Below are 16162 nucleotides of genomic sequence, written 5' to 3' on the forward strand. Positions count from 1 at the left end.
GTATTCTTTACAGTGCTGCTAGGCTTACCCATTTACGCACTTTGTTGTTTTCATGCCATCTTGGGCCTTCTGATTAGTGGTGCCAGTATCTGTTCGCACATTCTATTAATGTTACTGAATTTGCATAAAAGCTGCCATCTGTGGCTTCTGTGCTCTGTCAGGTAGTATAGTATGTGCGTGCGTGTGTGTGTGTGTGTGTGTGTTAGTGCCCATGTGTGTCTGTGCAATTACCCTGTGACTCTCCAATCTCGACTCCTTGACTTTCCCCAGTGCTTCTGATCCTGACCACCACCTTCTTATCTCCTTTCACTCAGGTAGTGTACTTCAGCTTCACTTCTGTACCACTTGACCACTCACCTGTCGCACTCACTGTGAGATCACAGTCAACTCTAACCTCTGCTGTGGTCAGCCAATTAACACTTGGAACCCTGAGACCGTGAAACAACTGTCTCACTTTACCAGAAATCATTTCCTCTTCCAAACATTGAAGCCATTTATGAGAAATGTAAATACCTGCCGAGAATACTGAAACCATTTGTAAGAAATGTAACAGCTGGAGGCTAGACTCTCACTACCTACAAGTGCCAAAAACAGCATATCACTGCTTCTTAGAAGTTCAACACCAAACTTATGCTAGGCTTTTAAAGAAATATTTATCCAAGACACCATGGTACTATATCAGAAAGTCTCAGTTACACCTGTACCCTCTGTACCTAATCACAACACACACTTTGGTCAGTTAAACAGATGTCTACATGTGAATGGGATCGTTACATTACTAATGTTGGCAAATATGCTATTTCACTGGTACTGTGCAATCTCAGAGTTAGAATACGTAATTAGCAGGTAGTGTATGGGTGCAAGGGGGATTGTCCCCCTGCAAAAAATATGTTTTTGTACTAGCATGCTCCAAGGTTATGTCTAGGAACATACACAGTGCATTATCAGCATTTTTTTTTTAGTCGCTATAATCTATGCCAATTTTTGATTATTTTTGCCACAGAAACACACTCAAATATCTATCTATCTATCTATCTATCTATCTATCTATCTATCTATCTATCTATCTATCTATCTATCTATCCTGAAACATGATTTCACTCCCACTGTAGGTGGGTTCAGTGGCTATACCTTCTGGGAAGGGGGGTGGGGGATGCTGTTTGTATTCATCTGTAATCCCATTATCTCACACCAAATTCATCATGATACCAATGTGGAGCTCTTGGAAATCCTGGTAGCATTTAAAAAACATCTACCTATCATATAATTTAAAATTATAGATCCAAATCAATTTCCTTTCATGACCACAATATTTACTTAAACTATCTGGAAAGTATACCTAATAAACGCAATAGAATAATCTTAGGCTACTTCAATTAGTCATCCATTAGCTGGCAAACATACACAAGCAACAAAACTATGCACAACAGTCCCTATATTTTGTTAATGCCAGTTTCCTGCATCATCATATTCTCCTCTCTAAGAGAAGTGCAAATATTGTTGACCTAGTCCTTAGGATATTAACCAGCCTATGCTCTGCCATGCCTTACCCCCATCTTGATTATATATGACATTCATATTACGTCTTCCTTTAAAACTAATTCTGCCAAACCTTTGAAACTGCTAAAGTCTGAGACTCCTCCAAAACTAACCTCTTATTATTTACTAAGTTCAAATTTGCTCCCCCATGCTTGATTACCAAGGCAGCCATATACACTTCATAATTATGCTCTCATTTAAACTGCTATATTGATGCATTTGCAAATATCAGCTACTGGTTTAATGGGAAATTCAAAAGTGACCCCCTGTAGAGGAATTCCCTTATAGACATGTTTTCTAGTAAGAGGAGAAATAGGTTACACACCATATTTAATAAATACCCTTTCCCAACATAGAAAAGGACTAAAAGTGGTCAGTAAAGATCTCAAGTGTAACATTAGAAAGCTTAAGTAAAGTTATGAACTGAAAAAGTACAGTTGTGTACACTTACCATAAATGTAGATGTTCGAGTATCTTCACTGTTGCAGTCATCACTGTTGGGTTCTTCCTGCCGGCAGGCAGCCCTCGGTCGGCCAGAATCCCAAAGTCTGGGTCCAGTGTCAGCTGTGTACTCACCCTCCCTGATGTCAGAGCGCCAGGGGTACAAAGCTTCCAGCCAACGCCATGTTCTCCAGTTTTTCTTGCCCCAGATGTCAGGTGCCCAAAAGTAAAGGCTAAAAGTAAAACAAAAATGTAACATACAACAAACCCCATACCCTGTAGCAAATGCACCTCAGAAGAAGGGTGAAGCAGGGAACCACACCAATAAAAGTATAAGATGGGACAGGAGTGTGGGTAACCCAGACTGCAACAGTGAAGACACTCGAACATCTACATTTATGGTAAGTGTACACAACTGTACTATGTTCATCGTGTTTTACTGTTGCAGTCAACACTGTAGGGTTGAATCCCAGAGCTGAGATAAAGGGTGGTGGTTATTGAGTAGAAGGGGCAGCTAGAAGGCCTTACAAGACTGCAGAAGCAAAGCCTGCCGTAGACTTAGAATAAAGAGGGTGATTATAGTGCTTAGAGAAAGTATGCACTGAACTCCAAGTTGCAGCTTCCAAAATATCTTTGGTAGGGACTCCCCCGAGAAAGGCAGCTGAAGTAGCAGCAGCTCTGGTAGAGTGTGTTCTAATTTTTCCTGGGATTTGCTTTCCATGATGAGAGTAACAAAATCTGATTCCATGAGCAATCCATTTAGAAATGGTCTGTTTTGAAATAGCTTTGCCTTGGGAATTTGCTGCATAAGAAACAAACAGTTGTTCTGTTTTCCTGATATCCTTGGTTCTGCCCAGGTAAAAGTGAAGCTGCCTGTGCACGTCCAAAGAATGCAAGATCCTCTCCCCCTTATTTTGTGGATTAGGGAAAAAAGTTGGCAGGTGAATAGTTTGGTTTAAAGCCACTTTAGAAACCACTTTAGGCATGAAAGTAGGGTTAGTCCTCAAAGAAACCCTGTCTTGATGAAAAATAATGTAAGGTTCCACAGCCGTGAGTGCTTGTAACTCAGAGACTCTCCTGGCTGAAGTTAAAGCCGGTAGGATAACAGTCTTCCATGATAAATACTTTATATCAGATGTGGCAGCAGGCTCAAAAGGAGGCAGAGTAAGTTTTTCCAGGACATAATTGAGGTCCCAGGCAGGAATGGGTGGAGTCCTAGGGGGCCTTAAATTCTTTGCTCCTCTGAGATATTGTTTCAGAAGTGGATGTGAAAAAATTGGAGGGTCTGTATTATAATGTGCAGAGATAGCTGAGGCATGTATTTTTATGGAGGGAAAAGATAAACCCTTATGCAACATATCTGTTAGGTAATGTAAAATCAATGGAATATTTGGAATGTGAGGATCTGATTCCTGAGCATGCATCCAAGTGCAAAATCTCTTCCATTTACCTTCATAAGATTTCCTAGTGCTAGGCCTTCTGGCTTCTAAGATAACATCCATGACCTGTTTGGAAAGGGTAGGATTAATTATAGACCCTGAATACACCAGGCTGCCAGGCTGAGAGTTTTGATATGAGAGTGCAGGACCTGGCCCTGATGTTGAGATAAAAGATCTGGAATCTGAGGTAGAATCCAAGGAGGTTCCTGGGATAGATTTATCAGTGCTGAGTACCAAAATTGTCGAGGCCAATTTGGGGCTAGTAAGATCAGCTTTGGTTTGTCCTGTTTTATTTTTAATAACACCCTTGGTAGAAGAGGTAGTGGTGGAAAGGCATACCCCGAGAGGTTCCTGTAACTGAATGAGAGAGCATCCACTTTCCATGCTAGCTTGTAATATGTTCTTGTGCAAAAAGTCTGTAACTGGTATTTGTGGGGAGGTGCAAATAGATCTATGTCCGGGCAGCCCCAGGCTTCTGTAATCATCTTGAATATTTGGGTGTCCAGCATCCACTCGTGTGGGTCTGACAGGTTCCTGCTCAGGCTGTCTACCAGAATGTTTTGTTTCCCTGGCAGAAATTGAGCTTGTGGGTCCACTTTGCAAGCTAGTGCTGTGTTCCATAGAGTCATGGCTAGTCTGCAAAGGGGGTAGGAGTGTGAACCCCCTTGCTTGTTTATGTACCACATAACTGTGGTGTTGTCTGTCTGTATCAGTAGCTGCCCTAGCTGTAAAAGATCCCTGAAAACCAAGAGGACATTCTGCACAGCTAACATCATTTTTAAATTGATATGTAGATGCTTCTGATCCTCTGTCCAAAAACCTTGTATGCGTTTCCCCTGCAAGTGGGCTCCCCATGCATAATCCGAGGCATCCATGGTTATCACTTGGTAGGCTGGAGGTAGACTGAAGGATTTCCCTTTGTTTTGAAGACATGCCGTGGCACACCAATGGAATTCCTTTTGCAGGCAAGGCAAGACAGCAATCTCTGTTTCCAGACTGTGACAATGCTGGGACCATATGCTTTTTAGGTACCATTGTATCTTCCTCATATGCAGTCTTGCATATGGTATGAGTAGGATGCAGGAAGCCATGTAACCCAAAGACTGCAGGAATTTCCTTGCAGTTGGCTGAGACATTAATGCCAGGCTTTTGAAAGTTGAAGCCAGCTGTGGTTGTTTTTCTGGTGTCAGGTATGCCATCTGGGTTGTTGTGTTTAAAAGAGCACCCATGAAAGTTATCTGTTGAGTGGGTGCCAAATTTGACTTTTTTACGTTCACAGTGAATCCCAGGTACTTGAGTAGATTCTGAATAAATTCCAGGTGCTGGAGTAAAATGTCCTTGCTGTCTGCTTGAATAAGGCAGTCGTCCAGATAAGGGTAAATTTGAATTCTCTTGAGTCTGCAGTAAGCTACTACTGGTGCCAGGCACTTGGTAAATACCCTGGGCGCAGTAGACAAGCCAAAGGGCAGTGGAGAGAATTGGTAATGTTTCGAGCCTGCCTTGAACCTGAGGTATCTTCTGCACTCCTGTCTGATAGGAATGTGTAGGTAAGCCTCCTTTAAGTCCAATGTCACCATCCATGTATTTTTGCTCAACATTGGCAGGAGCTGCTGCAGAGTAAGCATCTTGAACTTTGGTATCTCCAGGAAAGTATTTAAGACTGACAGATCCAGGATGGGTCTCCAATTATTTTGCTTTCTGGGGACTAGAAAGAGTCTTGAATAAAATCCTTGTCCCGTCTCTGAATTTGGAGCCAGTTCTATGGTCCTCATAGCCATGAGGGACCTCACCTGTTTTAATGCCTCTGCCCATTGAGTTTTTGGTAGGTCTGGCCATCCGTTTGGTTTTGGTAAGGTGTGAAAGTGGAATTTGTAACCTCTTAAAACTACATCCAGATCCCACTTGTCTTGGGTTATGTAAGCCCAATTTCAGTGAAAAAGGTTTTCCTCCCAGAGGAGCTTCCAGGAGAGAGGTTCCTGGAGCCATGCAGGGGGAGTCATTGAGCCTGTTTCCTATAAGGTTGAGACCTATCTTCTCCACCCCTGGGGGTAGAAGCACTCCACTGTCTAGGTCTATAAGAGGTCTGTGCTTGGGCCCTCCCTCTGGGGCACCTATATCTACCCCTCTGAGGCCTATCTGAGCTGGGAAAGGACCAATTTTTAGCTGGCCAATTTCTGCTAAATCTAGGAGGCTGAACTTGTAAGAAATCCTTAACCGTCTGCATGGATTTTGCCTTATCCTCCATTTTCTTTATAACCTCTTCAGCCTTAGACCCAAACAAAACATTATGTTGAACAGGAGCATCCAGTAATTTTGCTTTTACTTGATCAGGCAAATTTTGTTCCTTTAACCAAGCATGCCTTCTAATGACCATGCCAGTGGCAGCTGCCCTGCAAGAGGCCTCCAAAGCATCAAAACCACAGTGTAAGGTATGTTTCCCCACCTGCTTAGTAGCATGCATCAAATCTTGTAATTCTTTATTGTCTGCACATGTAGAAATGGTACACAGTTTTTGTTTCATAACAGACAAAAGGTATTGCTGATATTTCAACATATGAAACTGACAATTTAAAGCCCTAATAGATAAAGTAGCAGAAGTGTACACTTTTTTGCCCCATCTCTCCAAAGCTCTAGAATCCTTATCTGACGGAATAGGGTTCTTAGCAGTGGCGGCCTTAACACCCTTAGGACCCTGAGAAATGGTTTCTGGATCAGCAGTAGGATTTTTAAATAGAAACTGGTGGGAGTCAGGGACTCTGTAATATCTATCAGGCTTAGCAGGGGCCGGAGGAAAGGAGTCAGGAGTTAAATTAGACTCAGAAAAGACATCATCCACAATATCCAAAATAGGAGGAATAGCCAGGGGTCTGTGTTGGGGAAGAAGAAGGAAATCCCTAAGCCTTCTCTTAGATTCAGAGTACTAATGTCCTTCCCAGTGAAAATGTTCCCTCATGTCATGTAAAGTTTCCCCAAAAGAATAATCCTCAGGAGGAGAAGCTGAAGGAATGCATTCCTCAGCATCAGAATCCACATAAGGAGGGAAATTATAATCCTGTGCAGAGGAAGACACTGAAGAGATAGATACCTGATCAGAGGATTCATAATCCAATTCTTGTCTTGGCCTTTTGTCTGGAGGGGGATGGGAACCCCTAATCATAGTTAGCAAGTCCTCCACCATTTTAAGCATTTGTTTTTGAGATTTAGGTCCCGGATCAGAGGAGGCCTGGGCTTGAGTCTTTGTTTTAGAAGGAGTCTTTGTCTTTGTCTTTGTCTTTGTCTTTGCCTTTACCTAAAGCTGCGAAGGCCTGAAAACCCCCTCGGAAGCCGATACCTGCACAGCGGCTCCGGACCCATCTGAGGGAGCATTATCCGAAGGTCCTGCACCTGGAGTATCCGAAGGCCTAGTTGGCTCCTCGTGGGAGTCCATTTCGGCAAGCGGTTCTGTAATGGCCGATGACAGGGGCTGCAAAAGCACCTCACTGATGACGAACAAACCGGCAACTGGCTCTGATTATAAACTGTCGTCTGATTTGGACCTCAGAGGCCTATCCTTATCCTTGTGCCTTTTATGAACTCTGGTAATCGGAAGCGTGTCCGATGACATGTTATAATTAAATCGCCTCCCAAAGTAATGAAAGGCAAAATTGTATCTCCGTTTAATAGTACGTTGATTAAATCTTGCACAAAACTGACAACTAGCTACGTCGTGGTCAAGGTCTAGACAAGGAATACAGTAAGAGTGAAAATCCTTATGAGGTATTTGCTTCCCACATGAAATACAATTATTAACTTTTTCTGACATCGGTCTGGAGCAAGAAAAAGTTTCCTCCAAAAGAAGCTTTGAGAAGAATGTCTTCGGTATGAAGCACCAAAAATAACAGGAGTCAACCGACCGGCACTTGTAAACTGCTTCCACCGCACGGCAAGAAAGACTGGAGAACATGGCGTCGGCTGGAAGCTTTGTACCCCTGGCGCTCTGACATCAGGGAGGATGAGTACACAGACGATGCCAGACCCAGACTTTGGGATTCTGGCTAACCGAGGGCTGCCTGCCAGCAGGAAGAATCCTACAGTGATGACTGCCACAGTGAAACACGATGAATATCAGTCACTTCCTCCAAAGACATTTACAAGACTGCTTATTCATATTAGGAAACTCAGAAACAACACTCAGTACTATGCCAAACAGATGTCTGATTGTTCCACTTATTTTGATCCTCAAGATATTACTTGTATCCTAGCTGACAGTCAGCTCTAACTTCTTCCCATATTCCCCCTGCATTCTTGTTTGTCCCAAACTACCCCTAACCAAAATCAATCTAGATCAAATCTTGCCAGCTCTATCAAAAAAGAAAAACATCAGATCTTTGTACCCTGCCAAACACAGCTTTACCTAACCCCTTCTAGATCACTTCATCCTCAGGCTCTCCACTGATTATATACATGATGCCTTGTGAAAGGCCATAATAGTCTCACTACATAGCAGCATCTCTTACAGATGCTGGGACCTATAGATACATCATCTCACCAGTTTAATTTGTAAGGTCGTGGATGACACTATGGCAGAATAAATAATCTACTGTCCCTAAACTGTAATAATTGTGGTTTTGTAGAAGATAAATCCTATCTACTTAATTTAGTAAATTCTTTGAAAGAGTTACTGCAACCATGGACAAGAGTCAGTCTATTCAGACTTCCTAAATGTAACTGACCAAAGCTGTGGATACAGTTCCCCACTCTGATATTACTGAGATGTTTACCTGAATTAAGATTAACTCCCACATCACCTACTGGGTATGCAACTAGCTAATGATGGAAAACACTAGTAGCTCAGTCCCAGGCCCTTGGCATATACATTTCCGATTTGGACTTAGAAATGAAGGGAACTTCTTTCAACAAAAAAATTGCTGATGACTGTATACTAGATCCACCAGGCAAGGCTTGATCTTCCCAAAACATGGTGTAGTGAGCACAGTCTCAAGCTCAAAGTCAAAACATGCAGTATAGTTTAATTTGGAAAACACAACTATCCAAACACATGGAATCTAATTTGTACACCCTAAAATGACACAATCATTACAGACCTGGGTACATTCATTGACAGTGAACTATCCTTTGACCACAATGTTTCATAGGTTCATATTAACTACTACGAATCTGTGAACCTTTGACGACAATGTTTCATAGGTTCATAGTGACTAATAGGCATGCAGTCCAAGGGATCATTGAGGAGTCTAGACCAATTTTCCCAAAGCACTGTCTAGTTATGTGACTTGTCCAGACACACACAGTAGGCAGATGGAGGCTGGAAAATCAAATCCTGGCCTACAGGAAGCATCTCATAAACAGCTCATAGCTTTAATCGTCTGTGCTGTCAAACTGTATTATGATCACAGTTTAGAAAACCTTCTACCTTGCTCAACTAATCAGTCCAAATGAACATTCAACTAAGGTAGTCAAAATGTCTCTGTATTTAGGACTAAAGAAGTCATAATTCATCTCTATTCTTAATTCTCTAGACTCATCATTGAATAAAAAGCCTTGTTTGTGATTTAGCTCTACAAATATCTGGCAAAACCTGAAAGGCCATAATGATACTTTAATTAAAAAAAGAAATGAACTAAGTTCCTTAAGATACCCAAAGAAAATACAAGCCCTTCCACTTTGCTCTTCATTCTTTGCTGTGAAAGATCCTGTGCTTCTAGACCTCATTCACCTTCTTGAAACAGGTAATACTATAAATAACCACTACAAAGACCACACTTTCCATTGAAACATAAGGAGATCCTGCTGGCATGGAAAAAAAAACCTGAGCCACCATAGCACCCACCTATGAAACAGACTTCCTTTACATGTCAAGTAAAGCACTATACTATCCACCTTTAAAATCACTGTTGATGACTACATGGACATTCATAACTTCATAATAACAGTATGTAGCCTGGTTGCACTTGATCTGAGCTGCTAGTTTGTTGCCTGATTGCTGAGTTACATTTGATGGGGTTTTATATGGTCTTTAAACTACTTGATTAGTAAGAAGCCTGAACCCCAACTATCTGTACCACAGCTCATTGAAACAATAGATATCAAGCAGAGTAGCATCTTGGCTACCTTCAAGGTAAGCCTAGTTAATTTGATGGGCATCCTCAAATTCTCCACAGTCTATCTCATCTTGCTCTTTCTGAGACTGGAGGGTACTTTTGGAAAGGTTTTTTTTTTTTTGCTAGGCTTGTAATGGTCTACAGACTATTTCACTAGTACTTATCCATGAATTTATAATCAGGAAGTATACAAAAATATGAAAAAAAAAATGATTACTGAACAGTCACAGATCATCTGTGGCTCCCACAGTGTTCAATGATTCTGCAGTAGTGCAGATTAATATTTTCATCCAATTTTGTTTCTAAATATATATTTTGCTATAGAACTGTTAATGTTTAGACCTTACTTTCCATAAGTTCTATGATGGTGATGAAGTTAAGGATTCACTTGATACAGAAAACAGAGACATGCAGCTGTTATTGTACATGCACGGATCAATACTTAAAATGTCAATCTGTCAGGCTGGTAAGTGTGATGATGTAACGAACCACTAATTGGTTACTATTTGCTAATGAAGAATATGGAGTATTACTAACTGATCTTCTGTATTCATCATCCTTTTTACTCACCTGAGCGATTTTCAGGGGATGAGGCACTGTTGAGTTTTCAGTGACTGTTATTGGTTTAGGCGGTTTCCACAAATTCTCTTTTACTGCTATGATCACTTTTGCGTTTGCAGAAAAAGCTTTGTCAGAAATCCCTTTTAAATCTTTCACCTGAACCAAAAGATTATATTCCTTGACATTTGAAGGATTCAACAGGTTTCTTCCTGAAAAAGTAAATTAATTCACAATGAAACCTGAATATGTTGTTCATAAAACTATGACTAATATAATTCAGCCTTAATCAAAATGTAGATAGATAGTTTTGAAACATGCCTTTTCTGCTCTAAATTATGAACACTGCACAGGTTTTGCTGTGCTACAGTAGTAATGTCAAAATACTTACAGTGAAACAATGCATATGTTGATACTACAATAAAACTGCATAAAAAATAATTGACTTTCCCTGATATACAATACTGTCCAAGAAGTAAGTGATATTGAACTAAAGTACCTACAATAACATTTTTATAATATAATAAAGTATCACATGCTGTAAAAGAAGGGTCTTCTACAGGTACTCACATGTTAGCTCATGACACACCTGCTGTCTGCCATTTGCTTGAAAAAGCAAGACCTCAAATTCACATTAGCTTGATGTCCCATTTCTGCATAGCCCTACCAGTACCCAATCCTATGCACTATATAGCCCTGCCAGAGCCTAAACACTAAATCTAAAATGGCTGTCTATTTCCCAATCCAACTCCTCAGTCCCTAACCCTAAACTTCCACTTCCCTTCCCCTAATCCTAATTTCCTTGATCTCTCTCCCTAAACCTAAATCTCCAGCCCCCCTACAAAATTTCCCAATAACTCTAACCATAAAACTCCAACCCTCCTCCTAAAATCCAAATTCCATGGACACTCCCAAATCCTAAAGCTCCCTTCCAACTCCATAACCCTAAAATCATGTTCCAACTCCATAATACTAACCACCCCTTTTAATACATAATTCTGACCCTCTCCCACTCCCTCCCCACAACTGCTTGCCCAAACTCATATTTGAATTTAAGCACAAGCAGTGGTCCCACCCCATGGATGCTTATCCACACTCATATTCAGGTTGGGCACATGTAGTGCTCCCTCCCCATTGATGCTTATTTAAACTAATTTTCGGGTTGGGCACATGTAGTGTTCCCTCCCCATGGATGCTTATCCAAACTCATATTCGGCCTGGGCACATGTAGTGCTCCCTCCTCGTGGATGTTTATCCAAACTCTTATTCAGGCTGGGCACATGTAGTGCTCCCTCCTCATGGGTGTTTATCCAAACTCATATTCAGGTTGGGCACATGTAGTGCTCCCTCCTCATGGGTGTTTATCCAAACCCTTATTCAGGTTGGGCACATGTAGTGCTCCCTCCTCGTGGATGCTTATCCAAACTCATATTCTGCCTGGGCACATGTAGTACTCTCTCCTTGTGGATGTTTATCCAAACTCATATTCAGCCTGGGCATATGTAGTGCTCCCTCCCCATGGATGCTCATCCAAACCCTTATTCAGGTTGGGCACATGTAGTGCTCCCTCTTTGTGGATGTTTAACCAAACTCATATTTGGGTTGGGCAGAAGCAGCAACCTGAAAAAACTGCAAGTGCTTCAAGTCTTTGGTACTGAGACAGTGTTTTTTGAGTACTTGAGACTACCTAAACGTATATTACTTGTATGTAAACTGTATGTATGTAAACTAACTTTATGTAAACTACCTGTTGCTAGGCTACTTATACAAATTATCTCTGATTGTCTTTGTTTGTTTCATGTGGAGCTTTTCTCCCCAGGCCTCTGTTGAAAATGGACATGTGTCAACTTGGACTTTCCCGGTAAACAAATATAAAATAAAAATAAATAAAATACTTGGAACCCTAGTGCCTGTAGTCAACTTGTAAAACAATGCAGATGCATATACACTTTGAAAAACATTGCTGGCTGAGTTATACAAATCAAAGGATTCTTTTGAATTATGTACTTATTTTAATTAGATTTTTGAAGTTATGTGCTGTATATTGGAGGTTACCAAACTTTTCAGTACAGACATTTAATTATGACATGACATAGCTTGTACTAATAAAAATAGCATTAATGCGAGATTTATTTATAGATCTGAAGAGTTCACAATATTCACTGAATTGCGATTTAATTGGCTAACATTACTGTTTGAGATTGTTATATTTCAGAGCTTTTACACTATACAAGTTGAATATTTTTTTGCGATCAACTATCAGTTCTTGTTGTATATAGATTAAATAAAAAAAATTCTGGTTGTATGAGATGGAAGGGCAGCTGTTTAAGTTTTATGCTTGGTTCAGGATAACCATGTGAAGCAGTAATTGCCATTCTTTTATATGGTTCATTTGGCCAACAAAACTAATATCTGAAACATAACAGTATTCAAGAAACATGGTCCCATATCACTTACTTCTCGGACACTACCTAATTCACAAGAACCCATGTGAAGCAGAGTTCCTCCCTAATCCAATTCAAGTGCAGCTTAGACAACTGGATAGGAAACCGGAAATTCATCCTTGGTTTGGTACTTATGTCTCTAGTGCAAAGATGTAACCTGTAAATGGTTCCTCTCCCAGGCCCATGCTTACACTTATCAAGGGTATCAGAACTCGTCAGAGATTTGGGATGCATGGCCAGGCTTAAAAAGGCCCTTGTGGTCGTTAGCCTAGTAAACACCTATGAACATATTTAATTTATATTTTATTAAAAGTAGTTCACTTCCTGACTGATGTGGTACATCTATACACTAACACAATACATATTCAATCATAATTGTAGCTCAAAGGATGAAAATATTGTTGTCACTAAATAAACAGACATCCTACGAGTAAATTGAATATGCTATAGCATTTTAGTTTTATATGGAATTCATTTTATAATAAAATTATGTTCACAAACTTCAGAACAAAAAGGGATAGTCTTCACACTAAGTAAAGGGGAAAAAATCATCTAATGATATGTTACCCCCCCCCAAAAAAAATAAATAAATAACAGTGAATTTCTAGATAGTAGAGTCTACTGACTTGCCTGCAGTGGGAAACCTCTGTACAGAGACAATTAAAAGGTTGTCATACTTCAGATAAAGGAAAACATTTGGGGTTCTATAAACTCTACTATTCTTTCTTTAGCTTCTTCAAATCTCTTATTGTGGACTGTGACATTACTGCTCTGTTTTATCAAAACAAAACTTGATGAATTATGTTTTCTTGACTTCCTTAACTTCTTATTTGTATTACTAATATACTCATTTTATCCCATTCCACAGAGATATAAAGCCACCACAGTATGTACGGGTAAATCACTTTAATTGCTTTCCTTCTATGGAAAGAATGCAATCAGAAGATTTGCAGACTAGAGCAAACACATCTCTAAATATAATATTTCAAAATTTAATCAAGTTCCATAGTAAGAAATCTAAGTCATTCGGTAGTACACAAACATCATAATTAAATATTTAACACATTTTGTGCTATCATATAACAAATAACAGAGTTTTCAGTTGTCACAAAATAATAAGGACCCAGAGATATGATGCCAGCAGCCCAAGCTTCTTGATATGTCCTGGAATGTCCCCACGCATCTCAGCATCTAAACTCTCCACTCATCAGGATGCAAGCGTCACTTTTAAAACCCCTCCTCTCTTCTCTCTTATGTTTTCCCCAGCACCAGTTCCATGCTGCCCTCACCAGATCCCACCCATAACATGTTACAACTTTCCACCTACCTCACCCACCCTTAACCAAGTGCAGAGCCCACCTTTTAGCACTGTCTGCCCCAACTCCTCAAGCTGTAGCCCCTTCCATGATTTCACTGTAACACTCTAAACCTGTCTTTCAGACAGTAATACCTTCAAATGTTCTCTCTGTTCCATTTGTTCCCCTGTACTTCTATTCTAAGCAGACAAACTAAGTATTCTTCCTTTGGGTCAAAGGCATAATATACTCATGCTCACATCTTCGGCATCATTCTCAAGTATATCATCACTTCTGAGCAGTCCCACCACATATGCAGATTGTCTGTTCCATCCTGTTCTCACCTTTGAGAGCTTTCCACCTCCCACCTACTTTGATCCTTTGTCTACTGTAGCATTCTGCATGACCTATGTAGTAAATACAGTATGTACTGTATACTATCCCCACTTTCCATAACGATTAGTCACCATCTATAGCGCCACCCCTATCTTATTCTTGGTTCACAATACACTTTCATGAGCCCAACCCTCCCTTATTCTACTCATCACTCCATCAACATAATTTTCCGCCAAGTTCTTGTAAATTAACCTTATCTGCCCTTCCTGCCTTTCCAGCTACTCTGGCTTAATGTCTTCACTTTTGGTATCCTTACCACCTTTAAAACCCTTTGCCCTGTCTTCTTCATATGACTCACTGTGGCCCACTACGGCCTGATAAATTAAACAATCCACTACTCTTTCTTATGGAATTCTATTTCTTTAACAGATACTTAGTAGTATTTAAAAACCTTTCATCACATTCAATCACTCACCAAAAGCCTGCCATAGTCCACCAGCTGCTGTCATAGTAAGACATCACTAAGCTGAAATGAATTAAACAGTTCTACTAAATAAAACTCTAGAACCAAATTAATTACCATGCAAAAGTCAGCTGGATACCCATCTCGCATCCCCTCCTTCCATACTTCATACACCTATTTCCAGCCACCACCTCTCTTAAATTCATGTAACTGCATCCTTCCCTTAGCAAGACTCTACCCATTAGGCAAAGATGTTTCATTTGTTCTTAAATACTTAGACAGTTCTGCATAAAAGACCTCTTTAATTTCTCCTTGCATTGTAACTCCACTTCCTTCCCTAACCTTAACCCAAATATCCAATCCTGTTTCTTCTCATCCTTTAATTTCCATGCCAACAATTTACCCTCCACTTCACCCTACCCTACAATACCGCCCCTCCCTGACTCAGCTCTACTTCCAGCATTGCTCTTTATCTCCTCTTTTCTCCAACACTATGCCAATCTCCTGCAATGTTTTGTCACAGCTACATGTTTCCTCCTTCTAGTTCCTATTCACTCTCCGTCTATACCCCATATCTGCCCAAATGTTGCCTTAAGGTAATCCCATTCTTCTGCTTAACCTGCCATTCTCATCTTAGTTTTCCTCCACTAACACCTAACCATATCTTTTAACTGCTTCACCTGCTACATAGCCTTACACTTACTAAGATTCTGCCTCTAGACATTGCTACTCTGCCCCTAACCTTGCCATTATATCACTATAACTTCATGGTCTGACAATGGTCTGACAATGCTTGGTCCCAAATGCTTACCTTCCTAACCTCTGTGCCGTAACCTCATCCACCATAAACCACTCCAAGCTACTTGCCTTAAGATACTCTTCACTATTAAATGTGAACTGCTGCTTTTCACTCCATTTTAGCCAACAAATATCTACCAACCCCAACTAATTCATTCACACCTCAGCTACTTTTGACTGTTATGATATATTCTATGTAAACATGAGTTCAACAATAAATTCAAATTCCTCCCATCAACCTTATCTCCCTCAGACATGCATGTCTTGATTTCTACAATACGCTCATCCAAAATGTCTTCCTTATCCTCATTCAGCCAATAGTAATACACCACTATCCATGCGCCTCTTCATTCTTTTCCCTCTTCACCACCCACCTCCCATCCACCCTTCCACTGCATCCTGTCATCTTCATCTTAACATCTCCCACACCAAAATCCCTGCAACCCTTTGCTTCCACCCCAACCTAAGTGAATACTGTCTTTTGCAAGTTTCCAACCACCTTTTTCCTCAGTTTAAGTTCCTGAATAAGTGCAATATGTATGTCCAGTTTGATTCTCAGCTGGGGTGCCTTCTGTGTGGAGTCTGCATGTCTTTCCTGTGTTCATGTGGGTATTCTCTGGATGCTCCAGTTTTCTCCCACATTCTGAAAACATGCGGTAGGTGGATTGAATATTCTAAACTGGCTATAGGTGTGATTGTGTATGTGCATATGTGTGTGTGTGTGCGTGTGTGTGTGTGTGTGTGTGTG

The 16162-nt window shown here is 40.5% G+C and overlaps 1 protein-coding gene across 1 annotated transcript in view; it reads right to left on the minus strand.

Annotated features, from left to right (window-relative positions):
• CDH17 (cadherin 17) overlaps nt 1-16162 on the minus strand; it is a 776088-nt gene that overhangs the window by 354174 nt on the left and 405752 nt on the right. The window contains exon 8 of the mRNA XM_044067353.1: nt 10091-10290. Within this exon, the coding sequence (XP_043923288.1) occupies nt 10091-10290 (200 nt within the window). The remainder of the gene's footprint in view (nt 1-10090; nt 10291-16162) is intronic.

The sequence above is a fragment of the Protopterus annectens genome, chromosome 3.part1 (assembly GCF_019279795.1).
Source record: "Protopterus annectens isolate FY-2018-M chromosome 3.part1, PAN1.0, whole genome shotgun sequence".
In the NCBI taxonomy this organism is placed as follows: domain Eukaryota; kingdom Metazoa; phylum Chordata; order Ceratodontiformes; family Protopteridae; genus Protopterus; species Protopterus annectens.